The sequence below is a fragment of the Stegodyphus dumicola genome, chromosome 2 (assembly GCF_044657685.1).
Source record: "Stegodyphus dumicola isolate Sdum_Otavi_A_Nest chromosome 2, ASM4465768v1".
Classification (NCBI taxonomy): Eukaryota; Metazoa; Arthropoda; class Arachnida; order Araneae; family Eresidae; genus Stegodyphus; species Stegodyphus dumicola.
In genome coordinates, this window is record NC_140769.1 from 154405617 (window position 1) to 154423593 (window position 17977).

The following is a 17977-nucleotide window of genomic DNA, read 5'->3' on the forward strand; positions in this document are numbered from 1 at the left end:
CAGATACATGTTTTGTACTTTACAGGTCTTTATACATAATCAAAACATTTTTATAAAATGCTTTGAGCTTTTGTGCATTATCACAAAGTTATAATTATCTGCAGACATTGCATAAAACAAGTGCTGCATGATATTTCCACTTTTTGCTTTCTCATAAAACATAAAATAATTATTAGATTTCTTTTTGTAACTGAAATGAAAACACAACCTTTCGTGAAAATAAACTGGCAAATAAAAAAATCTCCTGCATAGTGTGGAATGTCTGTATCTGAAAAATCACAGTCATGAGTCAGATATATATATAAACTTAAAGCATCTAAATTAAGTAGTAAATTGGAACAAAGGTAAAGCAATTCCTCTATAATATAATAATTGCAACTGTGTATAAGAGGTATAACACAATATCAAAACTAATTCAATTAAAGAGAGAAATCATAGTAGAACAATCTTGAAAAATAAAAATGTGAGAGGGAAATATACAAAATAATAATAATAATCTCCTTTTACTGAAACTCCAATTCAGAACTCATAAGGGGAAAATGAATTAAAGCTTCATAACAGTCGATGAATATGTTTCGTTCTCCTGGTCCATTTGAGATCAAAAACCGTAAAAAGATGTCATTGAATTTTTTTTAAAGACTTTAAAATTCATATAAAACCGAAAACTCGAATCTCAAATGTACCAGAATTTTCCCTACACATTTTCAAAACACTTCGAAAAAAGAATAAAACATTACATAGTGTCAAAAAAAGACAATTAAAAAACCATAGAACTTCATTATGTACATTGAAATTTAAAAAAACAAATTGGTCTAAAACCAATATATGCTAATCTGAAATTCTTTTCCTTTTCTTCAGTCTACAGTAACCATTACCCTTTTCCAATCAGACACTGATAATGTAGGCTAATGCAAAGAAGCATTTCATTATGTTTTCTGAGAAGACTCTGCAAACTAAATGAGTGTATTCATGTCCATTTCCTATTAGCTGGTGTTTGAGAAAGGGAACCAGAGTTCATTTAAGCACCACCTATTCTTTAATCCTGAGAAACATTCATTTATAATCAAAGGACTTGTTTTTAATGTCTCTTGATGATTGCTTTTGTTAATCATAAAATAAAGGTATTCAGCTTGAGACAAAGAGATTTTGCAAATAGTGTCTGAGAGGAACTAGGGGAGTGTACTCTACACCAAGGGGATCTCGAATTTAACTACGCTAACTACATCTCAAATCTAAGTATCTTGATTCTAACTACACTGGCCAAGATTTCTGCTAAACCTGTTTTATTGAAGCACTACATAACTGAAAGATAAATGAATTAACTACAAACAACTTTTGTCAGCCATAAGCAGTTTATTCTGGATCTGAATAATCAGACTTTCCCCAATTTGAGTTTTATAAGCGGCAGAGACGAGTTTAATAAACGGTGCTATTTTTATTGATTAGTATATATTCATTTTTGGTTCCTGGCAATTTGAGCACAATAAGTGGCTGAGTTTATTAACCGATGAGTTTAAGAGGTGGCGGGCACAGTATATCTATATCTATAATTTATAAAATAAAATAATTTTCACATAGTGAGTATAATACAGACTTTCCACAAATAATATACATTTCATATATCTACAATTTTATAAATATATAGACAGAGACAGAATTATCAGACAAAATTTTCAAATTCAGGAAGCTTCTGAAATACAAGGTCTTCTATTTAGTAGAATGTAAAAGCAATTGTAACAACATATTGATTATATCTGATTTCTTTCATAAAATTATCAATATTTGCTTTGATTCAGAATTTTAATTTCAGGTATAAAAATTACAGGAAAAACTTCTGAAGAAGAATTTAGTGAAACTCATATGAAGTTCTAACACATTCAATGAATGTGTTAGAATTTCTTGTTTCTTGCATAGGCTTAAACAACAATTAACTTTCTTATAAAAATACGCACAGACAGAAAGCAAAAGAGACAAAGATTTTGTGTTATTAAAATATAGCAAAAATAAAGAAAATTTACAATTAAAATGTTATTTAAAAATTAACATACTGCAAAGGGAAAAGTCAGCTTCAAGTTAATAAGTATATATGAATTAAATTGTTTAGTTAGTGCTATTATAAATAGTTTCATTTATGACTGATTGATAAAATATTGTACTTTACATTTAGTGACATTCTATATTTAGTACTTTACATTAATGACATTAGTTACATTCGATTCAACAAAGGTGACAAGTTGGGTTATGGAATCTAATTCGAAGGAAAGACCTTTTATGCAAGCTACAGTCACCCTGGGGCAGTCCTTACACTGTCCTAAACAGGCTGAACGACAACAGTACCTCTCCTCCTTTAAAATAAATATTTAATACCAGGACGGATAAACCTTAAATTCTGTTATATATGAATACATAATTCAAAGTAATACAAAAATGAAAATAAAACAACCTTTAAATGTGCTTACAAGTGAGGTAAAAATATATTAAATGATAATCTCTTTACTCAATATATGAGGGAATTTTTACAGAATAAACTCACTTGAATTTTCTTGAAGTTTGATTTGGCTTCTTTATTGTACAATTCTAATGCAGCTTTATTTTCTTCAAGATCTTTCAGTATCATTACTAACTGTTCTTCTAAGCGTGCAAAAGTATCATTTATCTAGTAAAAGCAAATACATATTTCTAAGTTTTATTGCTTAAGAATAATAATTACGTTAAACATGTATGAAAATGCAATTAAGTTGAATTAATAGCATGAAAAAATACTTTATTTTTTCTTTTTTAAATAACCTATTTCAGAAGTCTCTAGAAGATTCATTAAGCATATACAGGAGTTGTTTTTACAATATTGCTGATTTAATTTACTTAATCAATTTTAAAAAGATTAGTTATAAATATATATTCATCTTAAATGAAATTTAAGAAAAAATACTGATGAATCCAATTGCCTTTAACCAGATTTTTTTTGGGGGGGAGGATTGCTGTATATAGAAAGAAAGAAAAGATGCTGAATGCAATAAATTACTTTGTTTATTTTATCTAAACTATGCAAAATAATTCTAAGACAGTTTACTTTAAAGGTCAGTAAAAAATCAAATAATTTTGGGTACTTGCATATTACTGCAGCCACCTTAGTACAAGTCATTAAATTTTCAGAACGTGTCAAATTCTGGAAATAAACATTTTTCAGCCAACCAAGCTCATAAAAATATTTCAGTCAAGTAATGTCAATACCATTTTAGTATGCATTCTTTTTGTTATATTCAAAGTTCTAATAGTTTTTATAGACAAATTTTGATATTTTTTGCCTTTAACTCAGTCTTAAAATATTGCTTGTAGAATTGCCAGGAATGGAAAAAATTTCAGTAAAAGTTTGGCTGGAATACAATATTTTGCCAGAACATTGCTAAAGAGAACAACGATGAGATGAGTTTGGTACAGAGCTGGCAGACGATTCCAATTTCATGGAATTCTCTGATGTTAAGCAAAAACAGATTGCTTTGTAAATGGTAAGAGGAACAGCACTAAAAAAAAGAGAGAAAGGTTTTGTGAAAAATATAAGTGTTTTACTTCTTTGATGTATCATATAATCCTTGTTTAACATTTAAAACTTGTATTTTAAAATGCCTTTTCTTTGATATGATGTTTGTCAACTTACAATAACTACTGATAGTTAGGGAATGTTTTCTAAAAATTAATTTGAAAATTGCAAACTTCCATCCAATAAGTAATTTTTACCTTTCCACCCATAAAAGACTGCCAAATTGTGCCAAGGTATTTCAATTAATACATAAGTACCAATTTTTGCTTTTAGTGGTATCTTATTTAATTTCTGGTATTCAAGAAAAACTTAAATTTTCACATCAATATATAGTTTGAGGGTGGGGGAGCAAGAGAGACAAAAAAAGATTTAATATATTTATTTGCTTATATTTTAAAAATTATTGTCTTCTTATTTTGTATTTGGTTAAATATATTATCAAAATATTCTAAATTATTTTTAGCAGAAAAGATTTCATGAATGAAGTACTTTTTTTGCAATATTTAAAAAAAATTACAAAATTCTTCTGCAAGTTTGTAGATGAAGACTTTCAACAGAGAACAGAATTTTTCTGCTCTTATTGTAAAAATAAGAAAATGCCTGCACATCACATATATTTCTGTGCGACAAGAAAAGGTGGCTGCTTTTAGCATAGTTGTGAATAATACAGGCACAACAATTAATTGCTAAATACATCTTGTTCAATTCCTTTTGCAGGTTGGTATAAATTTTAATTTTGCTCACCTTACTCTTAAAATTTGTGGCACTTGCATATTACAATATAATTTTATTATCCATACCAAACTTCATCAAAGTTATGGCTGCATTTTGGGTTAAAATACACAGTTCTCCAACTAAATCAACAAATTCCATCAGTCACACTTGAATTTCAAAATGCACAGTAAGTATTTTATAGAATGAATTCAAGTTTCATATCTAGTTAAATTATAAACATCTACATTTATAGTAACAAAACTGACACCACTTAATTAGTTTTTATCTATTATAAATTTATCATTTATGTTATTAACTAAAAGTATAGACATGCTAATACACACAGAGAATTTAAAATATAAATTATCTATCTGATTACAGACTTAGGGTAATCCTAATATTTAGAACTAATCGCAAACCAACAATCATAGAAATTATTGGATGAATGTAAGCCAAATTTAAATAGTTACTCAGAAAAATGTGGTGAAGAGTATTGATGATACTTCTCTTAAAATCTGAGAATCATAAAGAAAATAATGTTTCCACTTTTTTTTCCTAATGATTGAAATTAAGGATAAATAAATTAATAATTTATATTCACAATTAAAAAGAAAAAGTGCTTTTCTTACAGAAACTTCTAGATAAATAATTTAAATATACAACAAAAATAAATTATTGAAAAATCATTACATATAACTAATGAAAAGAAATGAGTTACATCATCTGCATCCAAAGTAGCCAATTTCTCTTCTATTATGTCAATGTGACTTCTTATGTCAGCAAAACTGGCTTCAATAGATTTGAGTATTTCCTCATCTATTCTTGTTTTAAGGGCTGTTAAATCTTCATTAATTTCATTCACCTAAAAAGCGAACAAAAGAATTGTTTGAAGTCTAAAATATGCAACCGAATGCAACTTTACAATGAACAACTACATAAAATTATGTTTATTTTTTATAATTCTTTGAGCTCAAAAAGAGAAAAAGACAGAATAAAAAGCAAAAGAAAAATTCGGATCATAATTTGTGGTATTAAATAAATAAGTAAATATTAGGTGACTCAAAAGTTGCTATATTACAGAAATATTAAAAAATTAAAAGATTTAATTCTTGGTTTCAAAAAACGTAAGTAAAACACAGCAGATTCAAAAGTTACTGAAATACTATGTAATTAAAAAAACTTAACCTGGATTTTCAACTTTTGTGTACTTTTATGAAAAAAAAAAAAAAAAAAAATCTTAAAAATATGGCTGCATAATCATTGAAAGATATCGAAGAAAAGCCTTTTTCATCACAAATGCCTTTACAATTGTCACTACAAAGTCTTAAAATTACAGTGAATATCTCTCATCATGTTTTACTTTCTTGACGAAAGAAATGTCAAATTATATGATGTTTGATGTTTTCAATAATTTTTAGTTTTATTAGATATTTTTGGTGCTTTAAACTAATGACATTCAGTTAGTTGTATAACTAATTATGTTTTTTAATATCTTTATTTTCAAATGCAGCTAGTTAGATTCACTCGCAGTCTATGTCCACTAGTTAAAGAAAACAAAAAGTCGTTTAAGAAAATAATAGCCCACAGCCCGTAATGAGATGCAACGACGACATTCAAAATCAAAACACAATTCGCGCCTCCAAAACATACGTGAAAACAAATGACTTCTTTTGTAGCCATTAACGTCTTTTAGCCTACAGAGGAATTTTTAGTAAATAGTAAAATATTAATTTTATTTAAAATAATTATATTGTACTTCATTGTTGTTCTCATTCAGATCTGGAATAAGCTTTATCAGAAAATCATTTTCTGCATTTTATTCTCGTTTTGGATTATATTTTTCGATTTTTTGAAAATGTATCTAGGAACAATGAAAGCTCATTGATGTTGTTGTCAATATTTCGTATACACAATTTGTACACGCAAACGCTTCTCAGTTTACCGTCCACTATGCGACATGCGCAACAGAATACATAAATACTGTCAAAGTGCTTATCATTCTCATTGTCATTATATTACTGATTATCATTATACGTATATACTCTATTAAAAAAGAATAAGGCGCTTTAAAAAAACCAAATCAAATATGATATCTATGAATTTAATCTAAAAATTTATCTAGTTTTTTAAACACTTTTCTAGTGGAAGATATTTCTTTGTATGACATTTCACGTAATTTAAACAAAAACGTAGGCAGCGTTCAAAGGCTTATGTAACAGTTAGCATAAGCCGAGTCCCCACTGTCAGGCAACTAGTCATTATTAAGTTGCGAAAATTGATATAAGCGCTTTGTCTAAATATTTAAACTGCTCAGCTCTATGCCACCCTGGTATAAGAACCGACAAGTCACAGCGAAGTAACGAGAACTGACATCCGTTCGATGATTTCGCTATCAGCAGCCCATTCACGAACATGCAGCTTTATCCTTCCTGAATGGCTACTGTTTAAATCGTTTTTCACAGGTGTGAATGAAACTAATATGCTCATACCATTATGAATATGGCAGTAGTAACTATACCGCAGTCTGAACACTGTTATATATTTATGTGGATTCATCCGGAAATTTAGCTTGAGCAGTTAGTAAACTTGTTGCTTCGTCTGATGTATTATTGATACTTTTCTTTACTGTTAATTTTGGTGTGTGAAGTAGTAATCCTTTCTCTGTAACTTAGTAGAAATATGATTCTTTTCCATAGCCTCATACCTGAAGTGAAGCTGCACGGCTCCACTCCTCTGGGAACCCATGACTTCGTGTACTGCTTTATCTGACTGCCTTTACGGAATGTCACACCTTGTTGGGCGATGGAATACTAAATCTTCTACTACTTAAAGACTTACTGCGTTTCTTTTAGTATCTTAATTTTGACTTCGTCTCTGTTGTTTCTATGTTGCGACTCTTATTGGAAATAATGAATCTATTGTTTCGTGCAATGTATTATTCGAAAATCCTTCAGGGCCATTAAACCAAGAACTACTGCTGCAGCTAACCCTCATAAGTACTCTTTGTCTCTATCTATTAGTATATTTTTAACATAAGCATAAGTTATATGTAGTTCCAACTAGATTTCTTTCCCACTGTGACAAGTATAATTAATGGAAGTTCAGTGTCAGCACAATGCATTGTCTATTGGCTTAAGATTTTCTTAAGATGTTTGACAGAGATACCGATAATGTCATGTCAAACAGCTTTCTTTAATATAAGTTTATCAATCTGAATTGCTTGAAAATAAAGAGAATAACCTAGAAAAGCTTTCAATTACGAGTATTTCTGATTATATGCATATTATGCATTTTATTTCTCTATTTGAATAAAGCTGGAGAATTAAAATTAATTACCTCTTGTGTCTGAGTTGAAAAGATTGCACCTAGGGTTGGCTAAAAGTCTACGTATATAGTAAAATTTAAGAACCAAAATTAATTGCTTTCTTTTTCCACATAAAAATAAATCTTATTACTTAAAAATTTAATTTCTTATTTTTCAATTTTGGGTAAGTAATGAACTTTAGTTTATCAGAAACATTAAAATAGTTGGGAATTAGGTAAGGAAGGAGTATTAAAAACTGGAATTGCTACAGTATTTATGTGCTGTTAATTTAAATAAATCTATTATGCTTCTGAAGGGCATTTAAAGATGCCATAGAAGTAACTAAATGCTATTCTTTGAAAAAAGAGAGTAAATTTCTAAATAAAAGGAGCGAAATTATGCATTTAAAAGGACTGATATTGTAGTAACTTCTTGTAGGCTCACATGCGACTGAGGTGCCAGTTAGTGAAAAATAAAAATTTGATTATCAAAAAATGCTATCTCATCACGTAATCCGTAGCAAATCACAGCAAAACATTGCTGCCTATTACTAAAATTAGAGTTGGCTGCAGTTATCAAAAAGGTAACTTAAACTACGATAAAATATAAAATTAAATAAAAACTACTAACACAAGGTAGTTATATAAATGTTTGCACAGCACTATAATTATTTTCTTAAATTAATATTTCAGTCTCCCTATTTCATTTTACATATATCCAATACAGCTGTTGAAATAAAATATGATGTTAAATAAATCATTAACACAGGGTATTTATTTAAATGTTTGCACAGCATGTTAATTATTACCTTTTAAAACTAACATTTCAGGCTCACGATTTTCCAATGCAACTGATGATAAATAAATTAGATTTACTAAGTTTTAACGCCTAAGCAATTGATTCCATTTCCCGCAGCAAGAAATCTGGACTCTGATTTATCAATAACCCCTGTTTCAAATGTATGTAATGGGTTTCTTATAAAAAGGATTTACATTAATTCATAGCTAACTGAATTGGAATGAAGTTTCAAAATTATGTGAAATTAAATTCTTCATTCTCAGATTGATGATACTGAATTGGTATGGACAGGCACTATGCAATATTCATTTTAAAATTTTTCATGAATAAATATTTTTAGCAAAAATATGAATTTCTAGTCAAAGTGGTTTTCGATTTTATTGTTTCTGAATGTTATAAAATATCTTTTATCAGACTACAAATAGGAAATATGCAGATGTACAATAAATACAGAACTTACAAATTCCTTTAGTTCTCCAAAGTCTTCTCTAAGACGTTCTTGTTCAGCTATAAAATTGTCTATGAATCCTGGCTCTACTGCAAAAGAAGAAGTAGATAAAAAGTAAATAAATAAGTAAGAGATATTTTTAAGAATGTTTGTTTTATTTCTCACTTTGTATGGATATAGTTTAATGTACATTTTTTTTACTTTTTTTTTGTAAATTTGCTCATTATTTTATATTTGTTGAACATTTATGAGTTGATTTATTTCATATTAGCTGCTACGCGGCCAGCCTTCGTCTGACTTTTAAATGAACCGTAAAAATGTCTAAAGGAAAGACCAAACATTAAATTTAAAACCTGCACAGAATTTTACTCAGCAAAAAAAATTCTATATATATATAAAAAAATGTATTACATATTAAAAAAATTTGCAATGAAATAAGCAATATCCCCTTAATACAGATATTAATTATCCTAGTAAATAAATTAACCAACTTCCCGCTGCAAAATTTTAAGAATTCAAATGGTATAAAGGAAGTTACAAACTTTGTTTTCTAAACAAAGTCATGCAAAACGTTTTATATGATTAAAATTATATATAATTAAAAAATAATATAAAAAATTACAATGAAATAAGCAATAAATCTCATATTTTCAAGAGAAAACAGTCAACAGTCCAGTATCCAAAGCAATGAATGAAAAACTGTTGCCAAAACCCCATTTCTAAAAGAATGAAACTATCATCAAAAAGCAATAACCAATCAAACTGGTGCTTTGTGGAAGACATAATTCAAAATATACAAACATCTTTGCCATTAGCTAATAAAGAGAGAAAGGGAAAAAAAAAAAAAAAAGAAAGAAAGAAAGAAAGAAAGAAATTCTTTCTGTCGTGCCTCGCGAGAGACATGCGCGTCAGAATAAGGAGATTGCGATGTGCATGTTGCGAATCCAGAAATCAAAAGAAAATAAGAAACATGAAATAAGCAATATCCCTTAATACAAATATTAATTATCCTAATAAATAAATTAACCAACTTCCCGTTGAAAAAAAAAAAAAAAAAAAAAAAGGCATGAAATTTGTATTTCAGTATCTTAATCACAGTAAAATAAGCAATTTTATCTTATACTTTCAACAGTCAGTATACAAAGCATTGAATGAAAAGCTGTTGCCAAAACCCCATTTCTAAAAGAATGGAACTATTCAAAATGATGCAATTTCATCAAAAAAGATAAAATAAAAAAACATTGATTCGAATTTTGAAAAAAAAAAAAAATAAAATAAAATAAAATAAAATCGCTTCGAGGTGCACTGGCTCTTGTGTAGATGCACCTATGTACCAAATTTTGTAGCTCTGGGACTATTAGCTTAGGCGCAGCACGAACGAAAGACACACACAGACAGACTCTTTCTTTTATTATATGTAGAGATAATAAGTCTTTAGTCTGTAAATTTTATATATATTTGTTTTGTGCTTTGGAGTGACTCCATATTGGTTCAAATTTTCTTGGCTAGAAAGGTTGCATACATGGCATATATATAATATGCTAAGCTGTTAGTTTAAACATCGCAAAATACTGAATATTTTGAATAATAGTTGAGAAATGTTTGCGAATCTAGCAAATGGGATTCGGTTAGGTAATAGAATTTAGCAAAACACATGAGAGTTGTCTCTTTGGATGAAGGATGTTTTCGTGGAAGGCTTTCTAAGATAAACTGTCTCATATCGACGGTACACATGGGGAAAACCACGAAAACCAAATATGCAGCCAGGATGTTTGCTTGGGCTGGAACCCAACACAATCTACCAACATTCAACAGTCTTTACTGCTCAACCAGTGGTGGATGAATGACATTAGGAATCACTCTCGCTTCTTATCTCGCGATGTAATATCATGTATCGCAGTCAAGGAAGGCTTCACAGATTACTATTAATACCATTAAAGGTGCATATGCTAGAACCCTTAAAATTGTAATAATTTTTTATACCTGTATGTACGAATATATGTGTTTAACATGCACTTAATTTCATTAAAAATAGATATTTGATTCATGGTGCTTCATTTATTTCTGTTTTTCTTCATACTTTCCGAAAGAGTGAATGTACTGTTTACACGAATGTTGAGTTATCAAGTTATTCAAATGACTGAAGGAAAAGGGAAATTATATTTCAGTTTGTATTGTTTGCTCAACAGCTAGAATCATCTTTGTTTGCCCATACAGCGGAAGTCTCCAAAAAGAACTCAAGCATTTCCTCTCGAGCCTAAACTCAAGCTTGTTAATTAGGAAAAAAAAAGGTCTCTGTTTTTCATTAATACTTCATTCAGATCTTACTTCTCATTATGTTTCCCATATCCTAAGGAAAATTTTATATAAAAGAAAATACTTACATAAACGTCCTAATTCTTCTCTACTAACTTTCGTCTCCTATTAAAAATATAAATATAAAAATAAAATTAATTACAACGATTTACTTGAAATTAAACCCTTAATAATTTAAATTTTCTTAATCTCATTTACCAAAAGAAATCTTCATTCTGATATTGAGTATTTACATGGAAAGCTTTGAAAAAATAATGAATATCCAATTCGTATAAGAATGCTTAAGTGAATTACGTTACCTACCTCTACTACTTCAACTCTGGTAACTAATTCCATAAAATCTTCTTTGGAAATGATCATATCTTGTACTTCTCTTATCTGAAACGCAATATATATAGTATATTAAGATCTGTCTTCACTATTATATAATCAATGCCGGTTTAGCAACACCGACAGTTACGAGGGGCCACAAATTTGAGAGCGGCTTCGTAAAATGTTTCCGCATTAGATAATATTGGGTCATATAAAAAGTCTCCGCGTTTTTTTTGCCACTAGTTGGGTTGATGCCTATATATCCGGTAACACTCACCCAATTGTCTCAAACGAACATGTGTTTAAAAGGTGACATTCAGCTTCCATTGTTTGTGGAAATAGTTTTCTAATTCGTTGCTTATGTAAAAAGTGGAATATCTGATTTGAAAATGAGTGGAATATCTGAAGAAATACGTTATGTGATGCTTTATTACTATAAAAGAAGTAAAAAGGCTGCAAAAACATGCTGAAAAATTTGTGAAGTGCATGGTGAGAATGCTGTGAGTGAACAAAGGACCCAGGAGTGGTTTGCTCGATTTCGCTCAGGAAATTTCGATATCAAAGATGCACCTCGCTCTGGTCGGCCAGTCACTGAAAAAGTCGATGAAACTTTGCAACTGGTGGAGCAAGACCGCCCATAAGCTGTCAGGAAATTGCAGAGGCATTAAACATCAACTCGACCGTTTGAACGAAGCAATACAGAAATAACGTCCAGAATTGGGCAAAAGAAAAGGAGTTGTGTTCCATCATGACGATGCGCGGCCACACACATCTTTGATGACTTAGAACAAATTGACGGAACTTGGTTGGAAAATTTTGATGAATTCCACCATATAGCCCAAACCTTGCCCTGTCTGACTACCATTATCTTTGGTCTCTGCAAAACTCTCTTAATGGTAAAAAATTGGCCGTCCGAAGAGGCGCTGTAAATCCCTCACTCAAGTTTTTCGACGATAAGCCACAGAAGTTCCACTACAGCAATGGAATTATGAAGATACCCAAAAAATGGCAAAAGATCATAGATAATAATCGTCAATATGTACTTGATTAAAATTGATTTTCAATAAAGAAAATTTTTGTTAAAGAATGTACCAAAAATGCTCAGTGACTTTGTATATAACGCAATATTTTGGAAATTTACTCCAAATCTGCATACTACCTGTCACAAATTACATTCTGATTTTGTGGGAGAAATGAAAAGCTGATTTTGTGGGAGAAATGAAAAGCGGATTTTGTGAATATGAAGAACAGCAATGTTACTACTACAGCAATGAACTGTAATGTTACTACTACAACTAGGACCACTACATAATAAGCATAAGTAAAAATTAAAAACTAATTTCAGTATATTTTTTATTGAAATAGTACTTCTCTGCTTTAACTTCAGTGAAGTTAAAAAATATTAATAACCAAGGTCATGACTTAATGGCTAATGGCAATTCCCTATTGTGTAGGTGTCCTGTAACAATTGCTGTCCTTTATTTTGGTCTGGAATACGTTAATACCGCATATATCTGCCAACAGAAGACCTTTAATTAAGATCAAGTATATATTTTTGTCAAAATTTTATAGTTTTAGCATGAATCTGTCCTATAAAGATGACCTCCAAACTATCAACGGTCTATGAAATTACTTTAGATCAGCGATCATCATTCGGAAAAAAATTTATTTTCTTGCATCTGGCAGCAATGACTATAGAAGCACGTGCCGAATCGCGAATTTACATGTATCTCTAACAAATTTCTTTGTAGTCTCATTGTGCTGTGTGTTTAAACAATTTGTACTACAAGTGCAATCAGCATAAAATATGCAAAGGATGGACTTAAACACGGAACCAACGAAAAGAAGGAAATATGAAGCAAGATTCAAGCTAAAAGCCATAAAATAAGCTAAAGAATCGAACTACAGCGCTGAAGCAAAGGCTTTCGATATAATACAGAAGACTGTAAAAGACTGGAGAAGAATGAAAATGCTGTTAAAAAAGAGCTAATAAAAAATGTTCTACGAGGAAAGGAATAGCTTGCCTGCTAGATTTAGAAAATAACATTTTAGATTGAATACAGGAACAGAGACAGAATTATTATGTCGCTACAAGAAACATGATCAGGGCTTATGCATTGAAGTGCACACGCACCAATCCAGAATGAGGCAAAGGATTTAAAGCAACATTAGGTTGGTGCAATCGTTTCATGAACAGAAAATTCTAGTAATACGACAGAAAACTAAAATGTGCAGAAATTACCACAAGATCTTGACCATAAAGTCATGAGTTTTCCCAAGTTTGTTATCTGTATGGAGCAAAACAACAAGTTTGTTATTGGTATGAGACAACAACCTTCCAGTATCTAATACTGGAAATATGGATGAAGCACCGATGAATTTCGGCTTGATAAACAATAGAACTGTGGAAACAAAAGGTGTAAAAACTGTTCAATTGAGAATTATCAAAAATTAAAGAACACAGAATTAATAAAAACTTTTATGTGTACACCACATGACTTCCTTGTACGGAATATTAAATTATACGCAATTTTTCTACATTTCATTTAAACATATTGACTTAACAATTAACGAATTTTGAATGAAATCTACTTCGTCGATAGCGCATTAACCACAATAGAATAAATGCACTCCTTAAAGTTCACTATATTTTATTTACTATAGCGATACTTCGGCGCTAGGTTCACTTAAAAGCATTACATCTCATTCATCCATTTTATAATTTAGAGTGCATAAAAATTATATCATCTGAAGAATTATCACAGGTTCCATTCAAATACTATTCTAAATCTAAAACGATATATAAAATAAATTAAACAACTAAAAAAGAAACAGTTTTTCACAGACGACTCAGCGCCGCTTACGTAATGCGCATGCATGAGCTACTAATTAATTCAGTTCTCACTTCGCGGTACATAAAAATTTTAAAATATTTTCATTAAAATTTAAAAGATATAGAAACACAAAAACACCAAGCACAGTTAAAACAATTTAAAAAAATACTTTTGCAATTAAAATTATAGTTTCTACGCAAAAACAAGCTAATAACTTAAATGATAATTCCAGAATGAATTAAGCATAATTGAATAAGCAATAATAAAAGAAGACGTTACTTTGTTCTTGCTAGGCTTAGTTTCTCTAGATTGGCAACAAATCCACTATTCTACTAAGTTTCAAATGTAAACAAATATGGCTACAATAGTAACCAAATAAGAACGATCAGCAATTATTGTTATTATTATTATTTGTAAACTATTATTATTATTTATATTATTTGTTATTAAATTTTATATTATTTGTTATTATATTTATATTATTTGTTATTATTATTATTCGTAATTATTGTTATTATTATTTGTAAACTTTTGAATAATTTGTGCTTTTGATTTTAGTCAATTACAGGGTAATTCTAGTGTAATTTTTCTTTCAACGTTCATTTGCTACGCTGCCTGACTGCTAACAAAATATGGTTACAAGTTTATATATATTCTTCATAAATCTAGAGTTCCTTTTCTTAATTTTTGCGTTTTGCACATTTCTTCTTAACCCATGTATTTTATATGGAATATTTCTTTTCCAAACGGATTTGTTTACTTAGCGCCAACAAAAAGACCGGTGAAATAAGGAATTATTGCATTACTCAATAATTCCCTTTGTGGTGTAACTGGTAGCACGTACAACTAATATTAGAGGATTAGTGGTTTTTTTTTTTCATTGTCAATATTCATATTTCATTGCGTTATTTCCAAAAATTCTACTATTAGAAACCATGGAACTATTCTTTGATGATATACTTTCTTGTTCAACCAGTATTTTTCATGGTAAATCGATAAATTGACGGCAAATATAGAATTTAGAAGGCTTTCCCAAAGACAAATTTTAGAAGTGTTTATGGTGTATCTAAACGGTGTTTTTGTATGCAGAATAATTTTTAAATATATAAACTGGATCCCGGACAGAAAGGTCATTATGTATGGATCATATAAAAGTATTTATCTATCGGGGAATTTCTAGCTTATGAGTTTTTTTTTCGGCGTAGTGTCTTTGGTTCGATGTAGATCACGTCTGTATCAGCAGTCAAAGCGTAAAAAGAAAGTATAAGATGAATTAGTTGAGGAAAACACCTCGACAGGAAAGCAAATTAAATAAATGTTAAAAAGAAACTCAAGACGTCAATATGATTGTGAGTAAACAGTGCAATGAAACGGGAAATTAAGCGAACTAAATTTTGAAAAACCAAATCTGGGGAAAAAAAAATCAATTTTAAAGACCAACGGAATAGCAGAAGATATTGCAATAAAGCCTGTAAATATGACACGAGTTATTGAGGAAAAACATTCGTTAACATGTAAAAACAGAGGAAACAGATAAATGAAAAGAAACTTCAAATTTAATCGCACATAGTCTAGGAAATGTATTACATAAGCGCTTAAAATAATATTTATCACCAAAATAAATTATTAATGGCAATAAATTAAGGAATAGACTATAGAAATCTTCTTTAGAAAAACAATTTTGAAGAGGAATCCATTGGGAGGGCCCCTAAATACAGCATATTACTCAATCTGGCCTTGTGTATGTTGAAAAATATCCCAATGTCATGTTATTTTCTTTCCGGATGTGAAAAAAAGGAATTAATAATAATCAAAATATGTTAAATATATTTAAATGTTTCTGTTTAAAGCTGGTACCTCCGTTTCTTAACGTATAATGATGTATACTAGAATTTAAACTATATAATTTGACGTTTTAGGCAATTCGTTTTATAATTTTCATGGAAAGTAAGAAATCAGTTGTTACTGTAGCTCTGGAACAACTTTTCAATTGTTGATAATTCAACTATTGAATGCAAATTAACTACACCATTAAACCTTAACCAGAACATAACAAAATAAATCAATCCCTTTTAAGGCAAAAAAACACAAAATTTACGTAGCCGAGCAACAGTGAAACCGCTTTAAAAATAGATTTCGTTATTTTTCAAAAAATATTACTATTATTTTTAAAAAATTTGACTCTGCCAAAGCATGAATATTTTCTCCATTTAAACTCTTCTGTAACTGGAAGTATATGACTAAGACCAAAGATTGAAAAACTAACGGTCAACATTGCAATATCTCGCAGTAGCTACCTTTTAAATTACCAAATCGTTCAACAGAACTAATTAAAAATAGAGATAGCTAATCCGATTTCGCCGCGAATTTGCTACAATAAACAACAACAGTTTTCTAAACAAAACTGAACTGATGTGTTTTGATCCCGCTTTTATAAGCTTTTTAAATGAGCACGATCATATTCTGGTATTTTCTCGATTTTTCCCAAAAAGCAAAAACGTACAATTACGATATATATATTTATTAAATGCGCGTGCTCCTCTATTTTTAATTTTTCTTCGTAGCTTTCTTTTCAAATAAGTCTCGTGCTGCATTGCACGGGAATATAAATCAATTTAATAAATTCTATTTAAAAATAGCTAAAGCCGCCTTGATGGATATTTTTAAAGAGTAGTTGATACGGATCACCAAATTTAATTTAATTTTGAAGTTAAAAATATTTGAAATTTTGTGCTACTTGAGATAATACGTATTTATTTTTAAATTTTTCAGCTTAAGCCCCTTTTTCAATTAAGTGCTTTTGATGGTTTCCCTGAAATAATTCAGTGATTGAGATTATTATTATTATTTTTTTTTTCCAATGGCGGGCACTTGCCTATAATGGCATTGGCCATTGCTAAGGCCAGAATTGCTGGCCATTTTATTGTAAAGGCACCTAATATGCGGCCACTGTTACCTTCCTATGAAAGGCCATACAACTTTACAACCATGCCTTCTCCGGGCTTCAAATCTGGGACCTATCTGTATCACAGCCAGGCTCCCCTAACCATTATACCGTCTGGGCAGCTGGGATATGAAAACCAAAGATTGAGTAATAAACAGCATTGGAATGTGTGGATACTGCTGAATTCTAATATACATAAAGTATGTATGAGCGTGTATTATTAAAACTAGTAAAGGAAAAAATTCCATACCCGTTTCTTTAGTTCCTTAACTTGGGTTTCTAATAACTCTCTTCCAGAATTCTTCAGCTCTTCTAAGTCTTCCTTAAACGCAACTCTTTCTTCAAGATCAGAGTGACGCGATTCCAAATCTTTTAAAGCTGCAGGTAAACCATATTAAAACTATTAAAAAACCATAATTTTATCACTGTTTATCTATTTATAACCATATCTTTACAGTATTACTCATGAACTCTTCTAAGAAAGTCTAGAACTATGCTTTTTGCTTTGTTGTTCTTGATTTAAGAAATATTCTTTTAACATGACGATTTAATTTTTTACTTTATTTGTCACGGTTGTATTCAGTTAGAAATCAAAGAAAGTGATGGAGTTCCTTAGTTAAGTAATTAACAAAGTGATACAATGCCACTTAACTCAGATAACTTGCAAGGTGTTCATTATCTTCAGGCAATAAATCAAATCTTATAGGCTAATTTTGGTCTAATATATTCCTATTTCATTGTGACTGTACACAGAGCATTAAGCATATTT

The 17977-nt window shown here is 29.9% G+C and overlaps 1 protein-coding gene across 1 annotated transcript in view; it reads right to left on the bottom strand.

Moving 5' to 3' along the window:
- Positions 1–17977, bottom strand: part of LOC118198914 (uncharacterized) — an 85188-nt gene that overhangs the window by 42250 nt on the left and 24961 nt on the right. The window contains exons 6-11 of the mRNA XM_085810234.1: positions 17459–17586; positions 11422–11496; positions 11187–11223; positions 8815–8891; positions 4971–5114; positions 2534–2656 (exon numbers count right to left, since the gene is read on the bottom strand). Coding sequence (XP_085666360.1) covers positions 2534–2656; positions 4971–5114; positions 8815–8891; positions 11187–11223; positions 11422–11496; positions 17459–17586 — 584 coding nt within the window. The remainder of the gene's footprint in view (positions 1–2533; positions 2657–4970; positions 5115–8814; positions 8892–11186; positions 11224–11421; positions 11497–17458; positions 17587–17977) is intronic.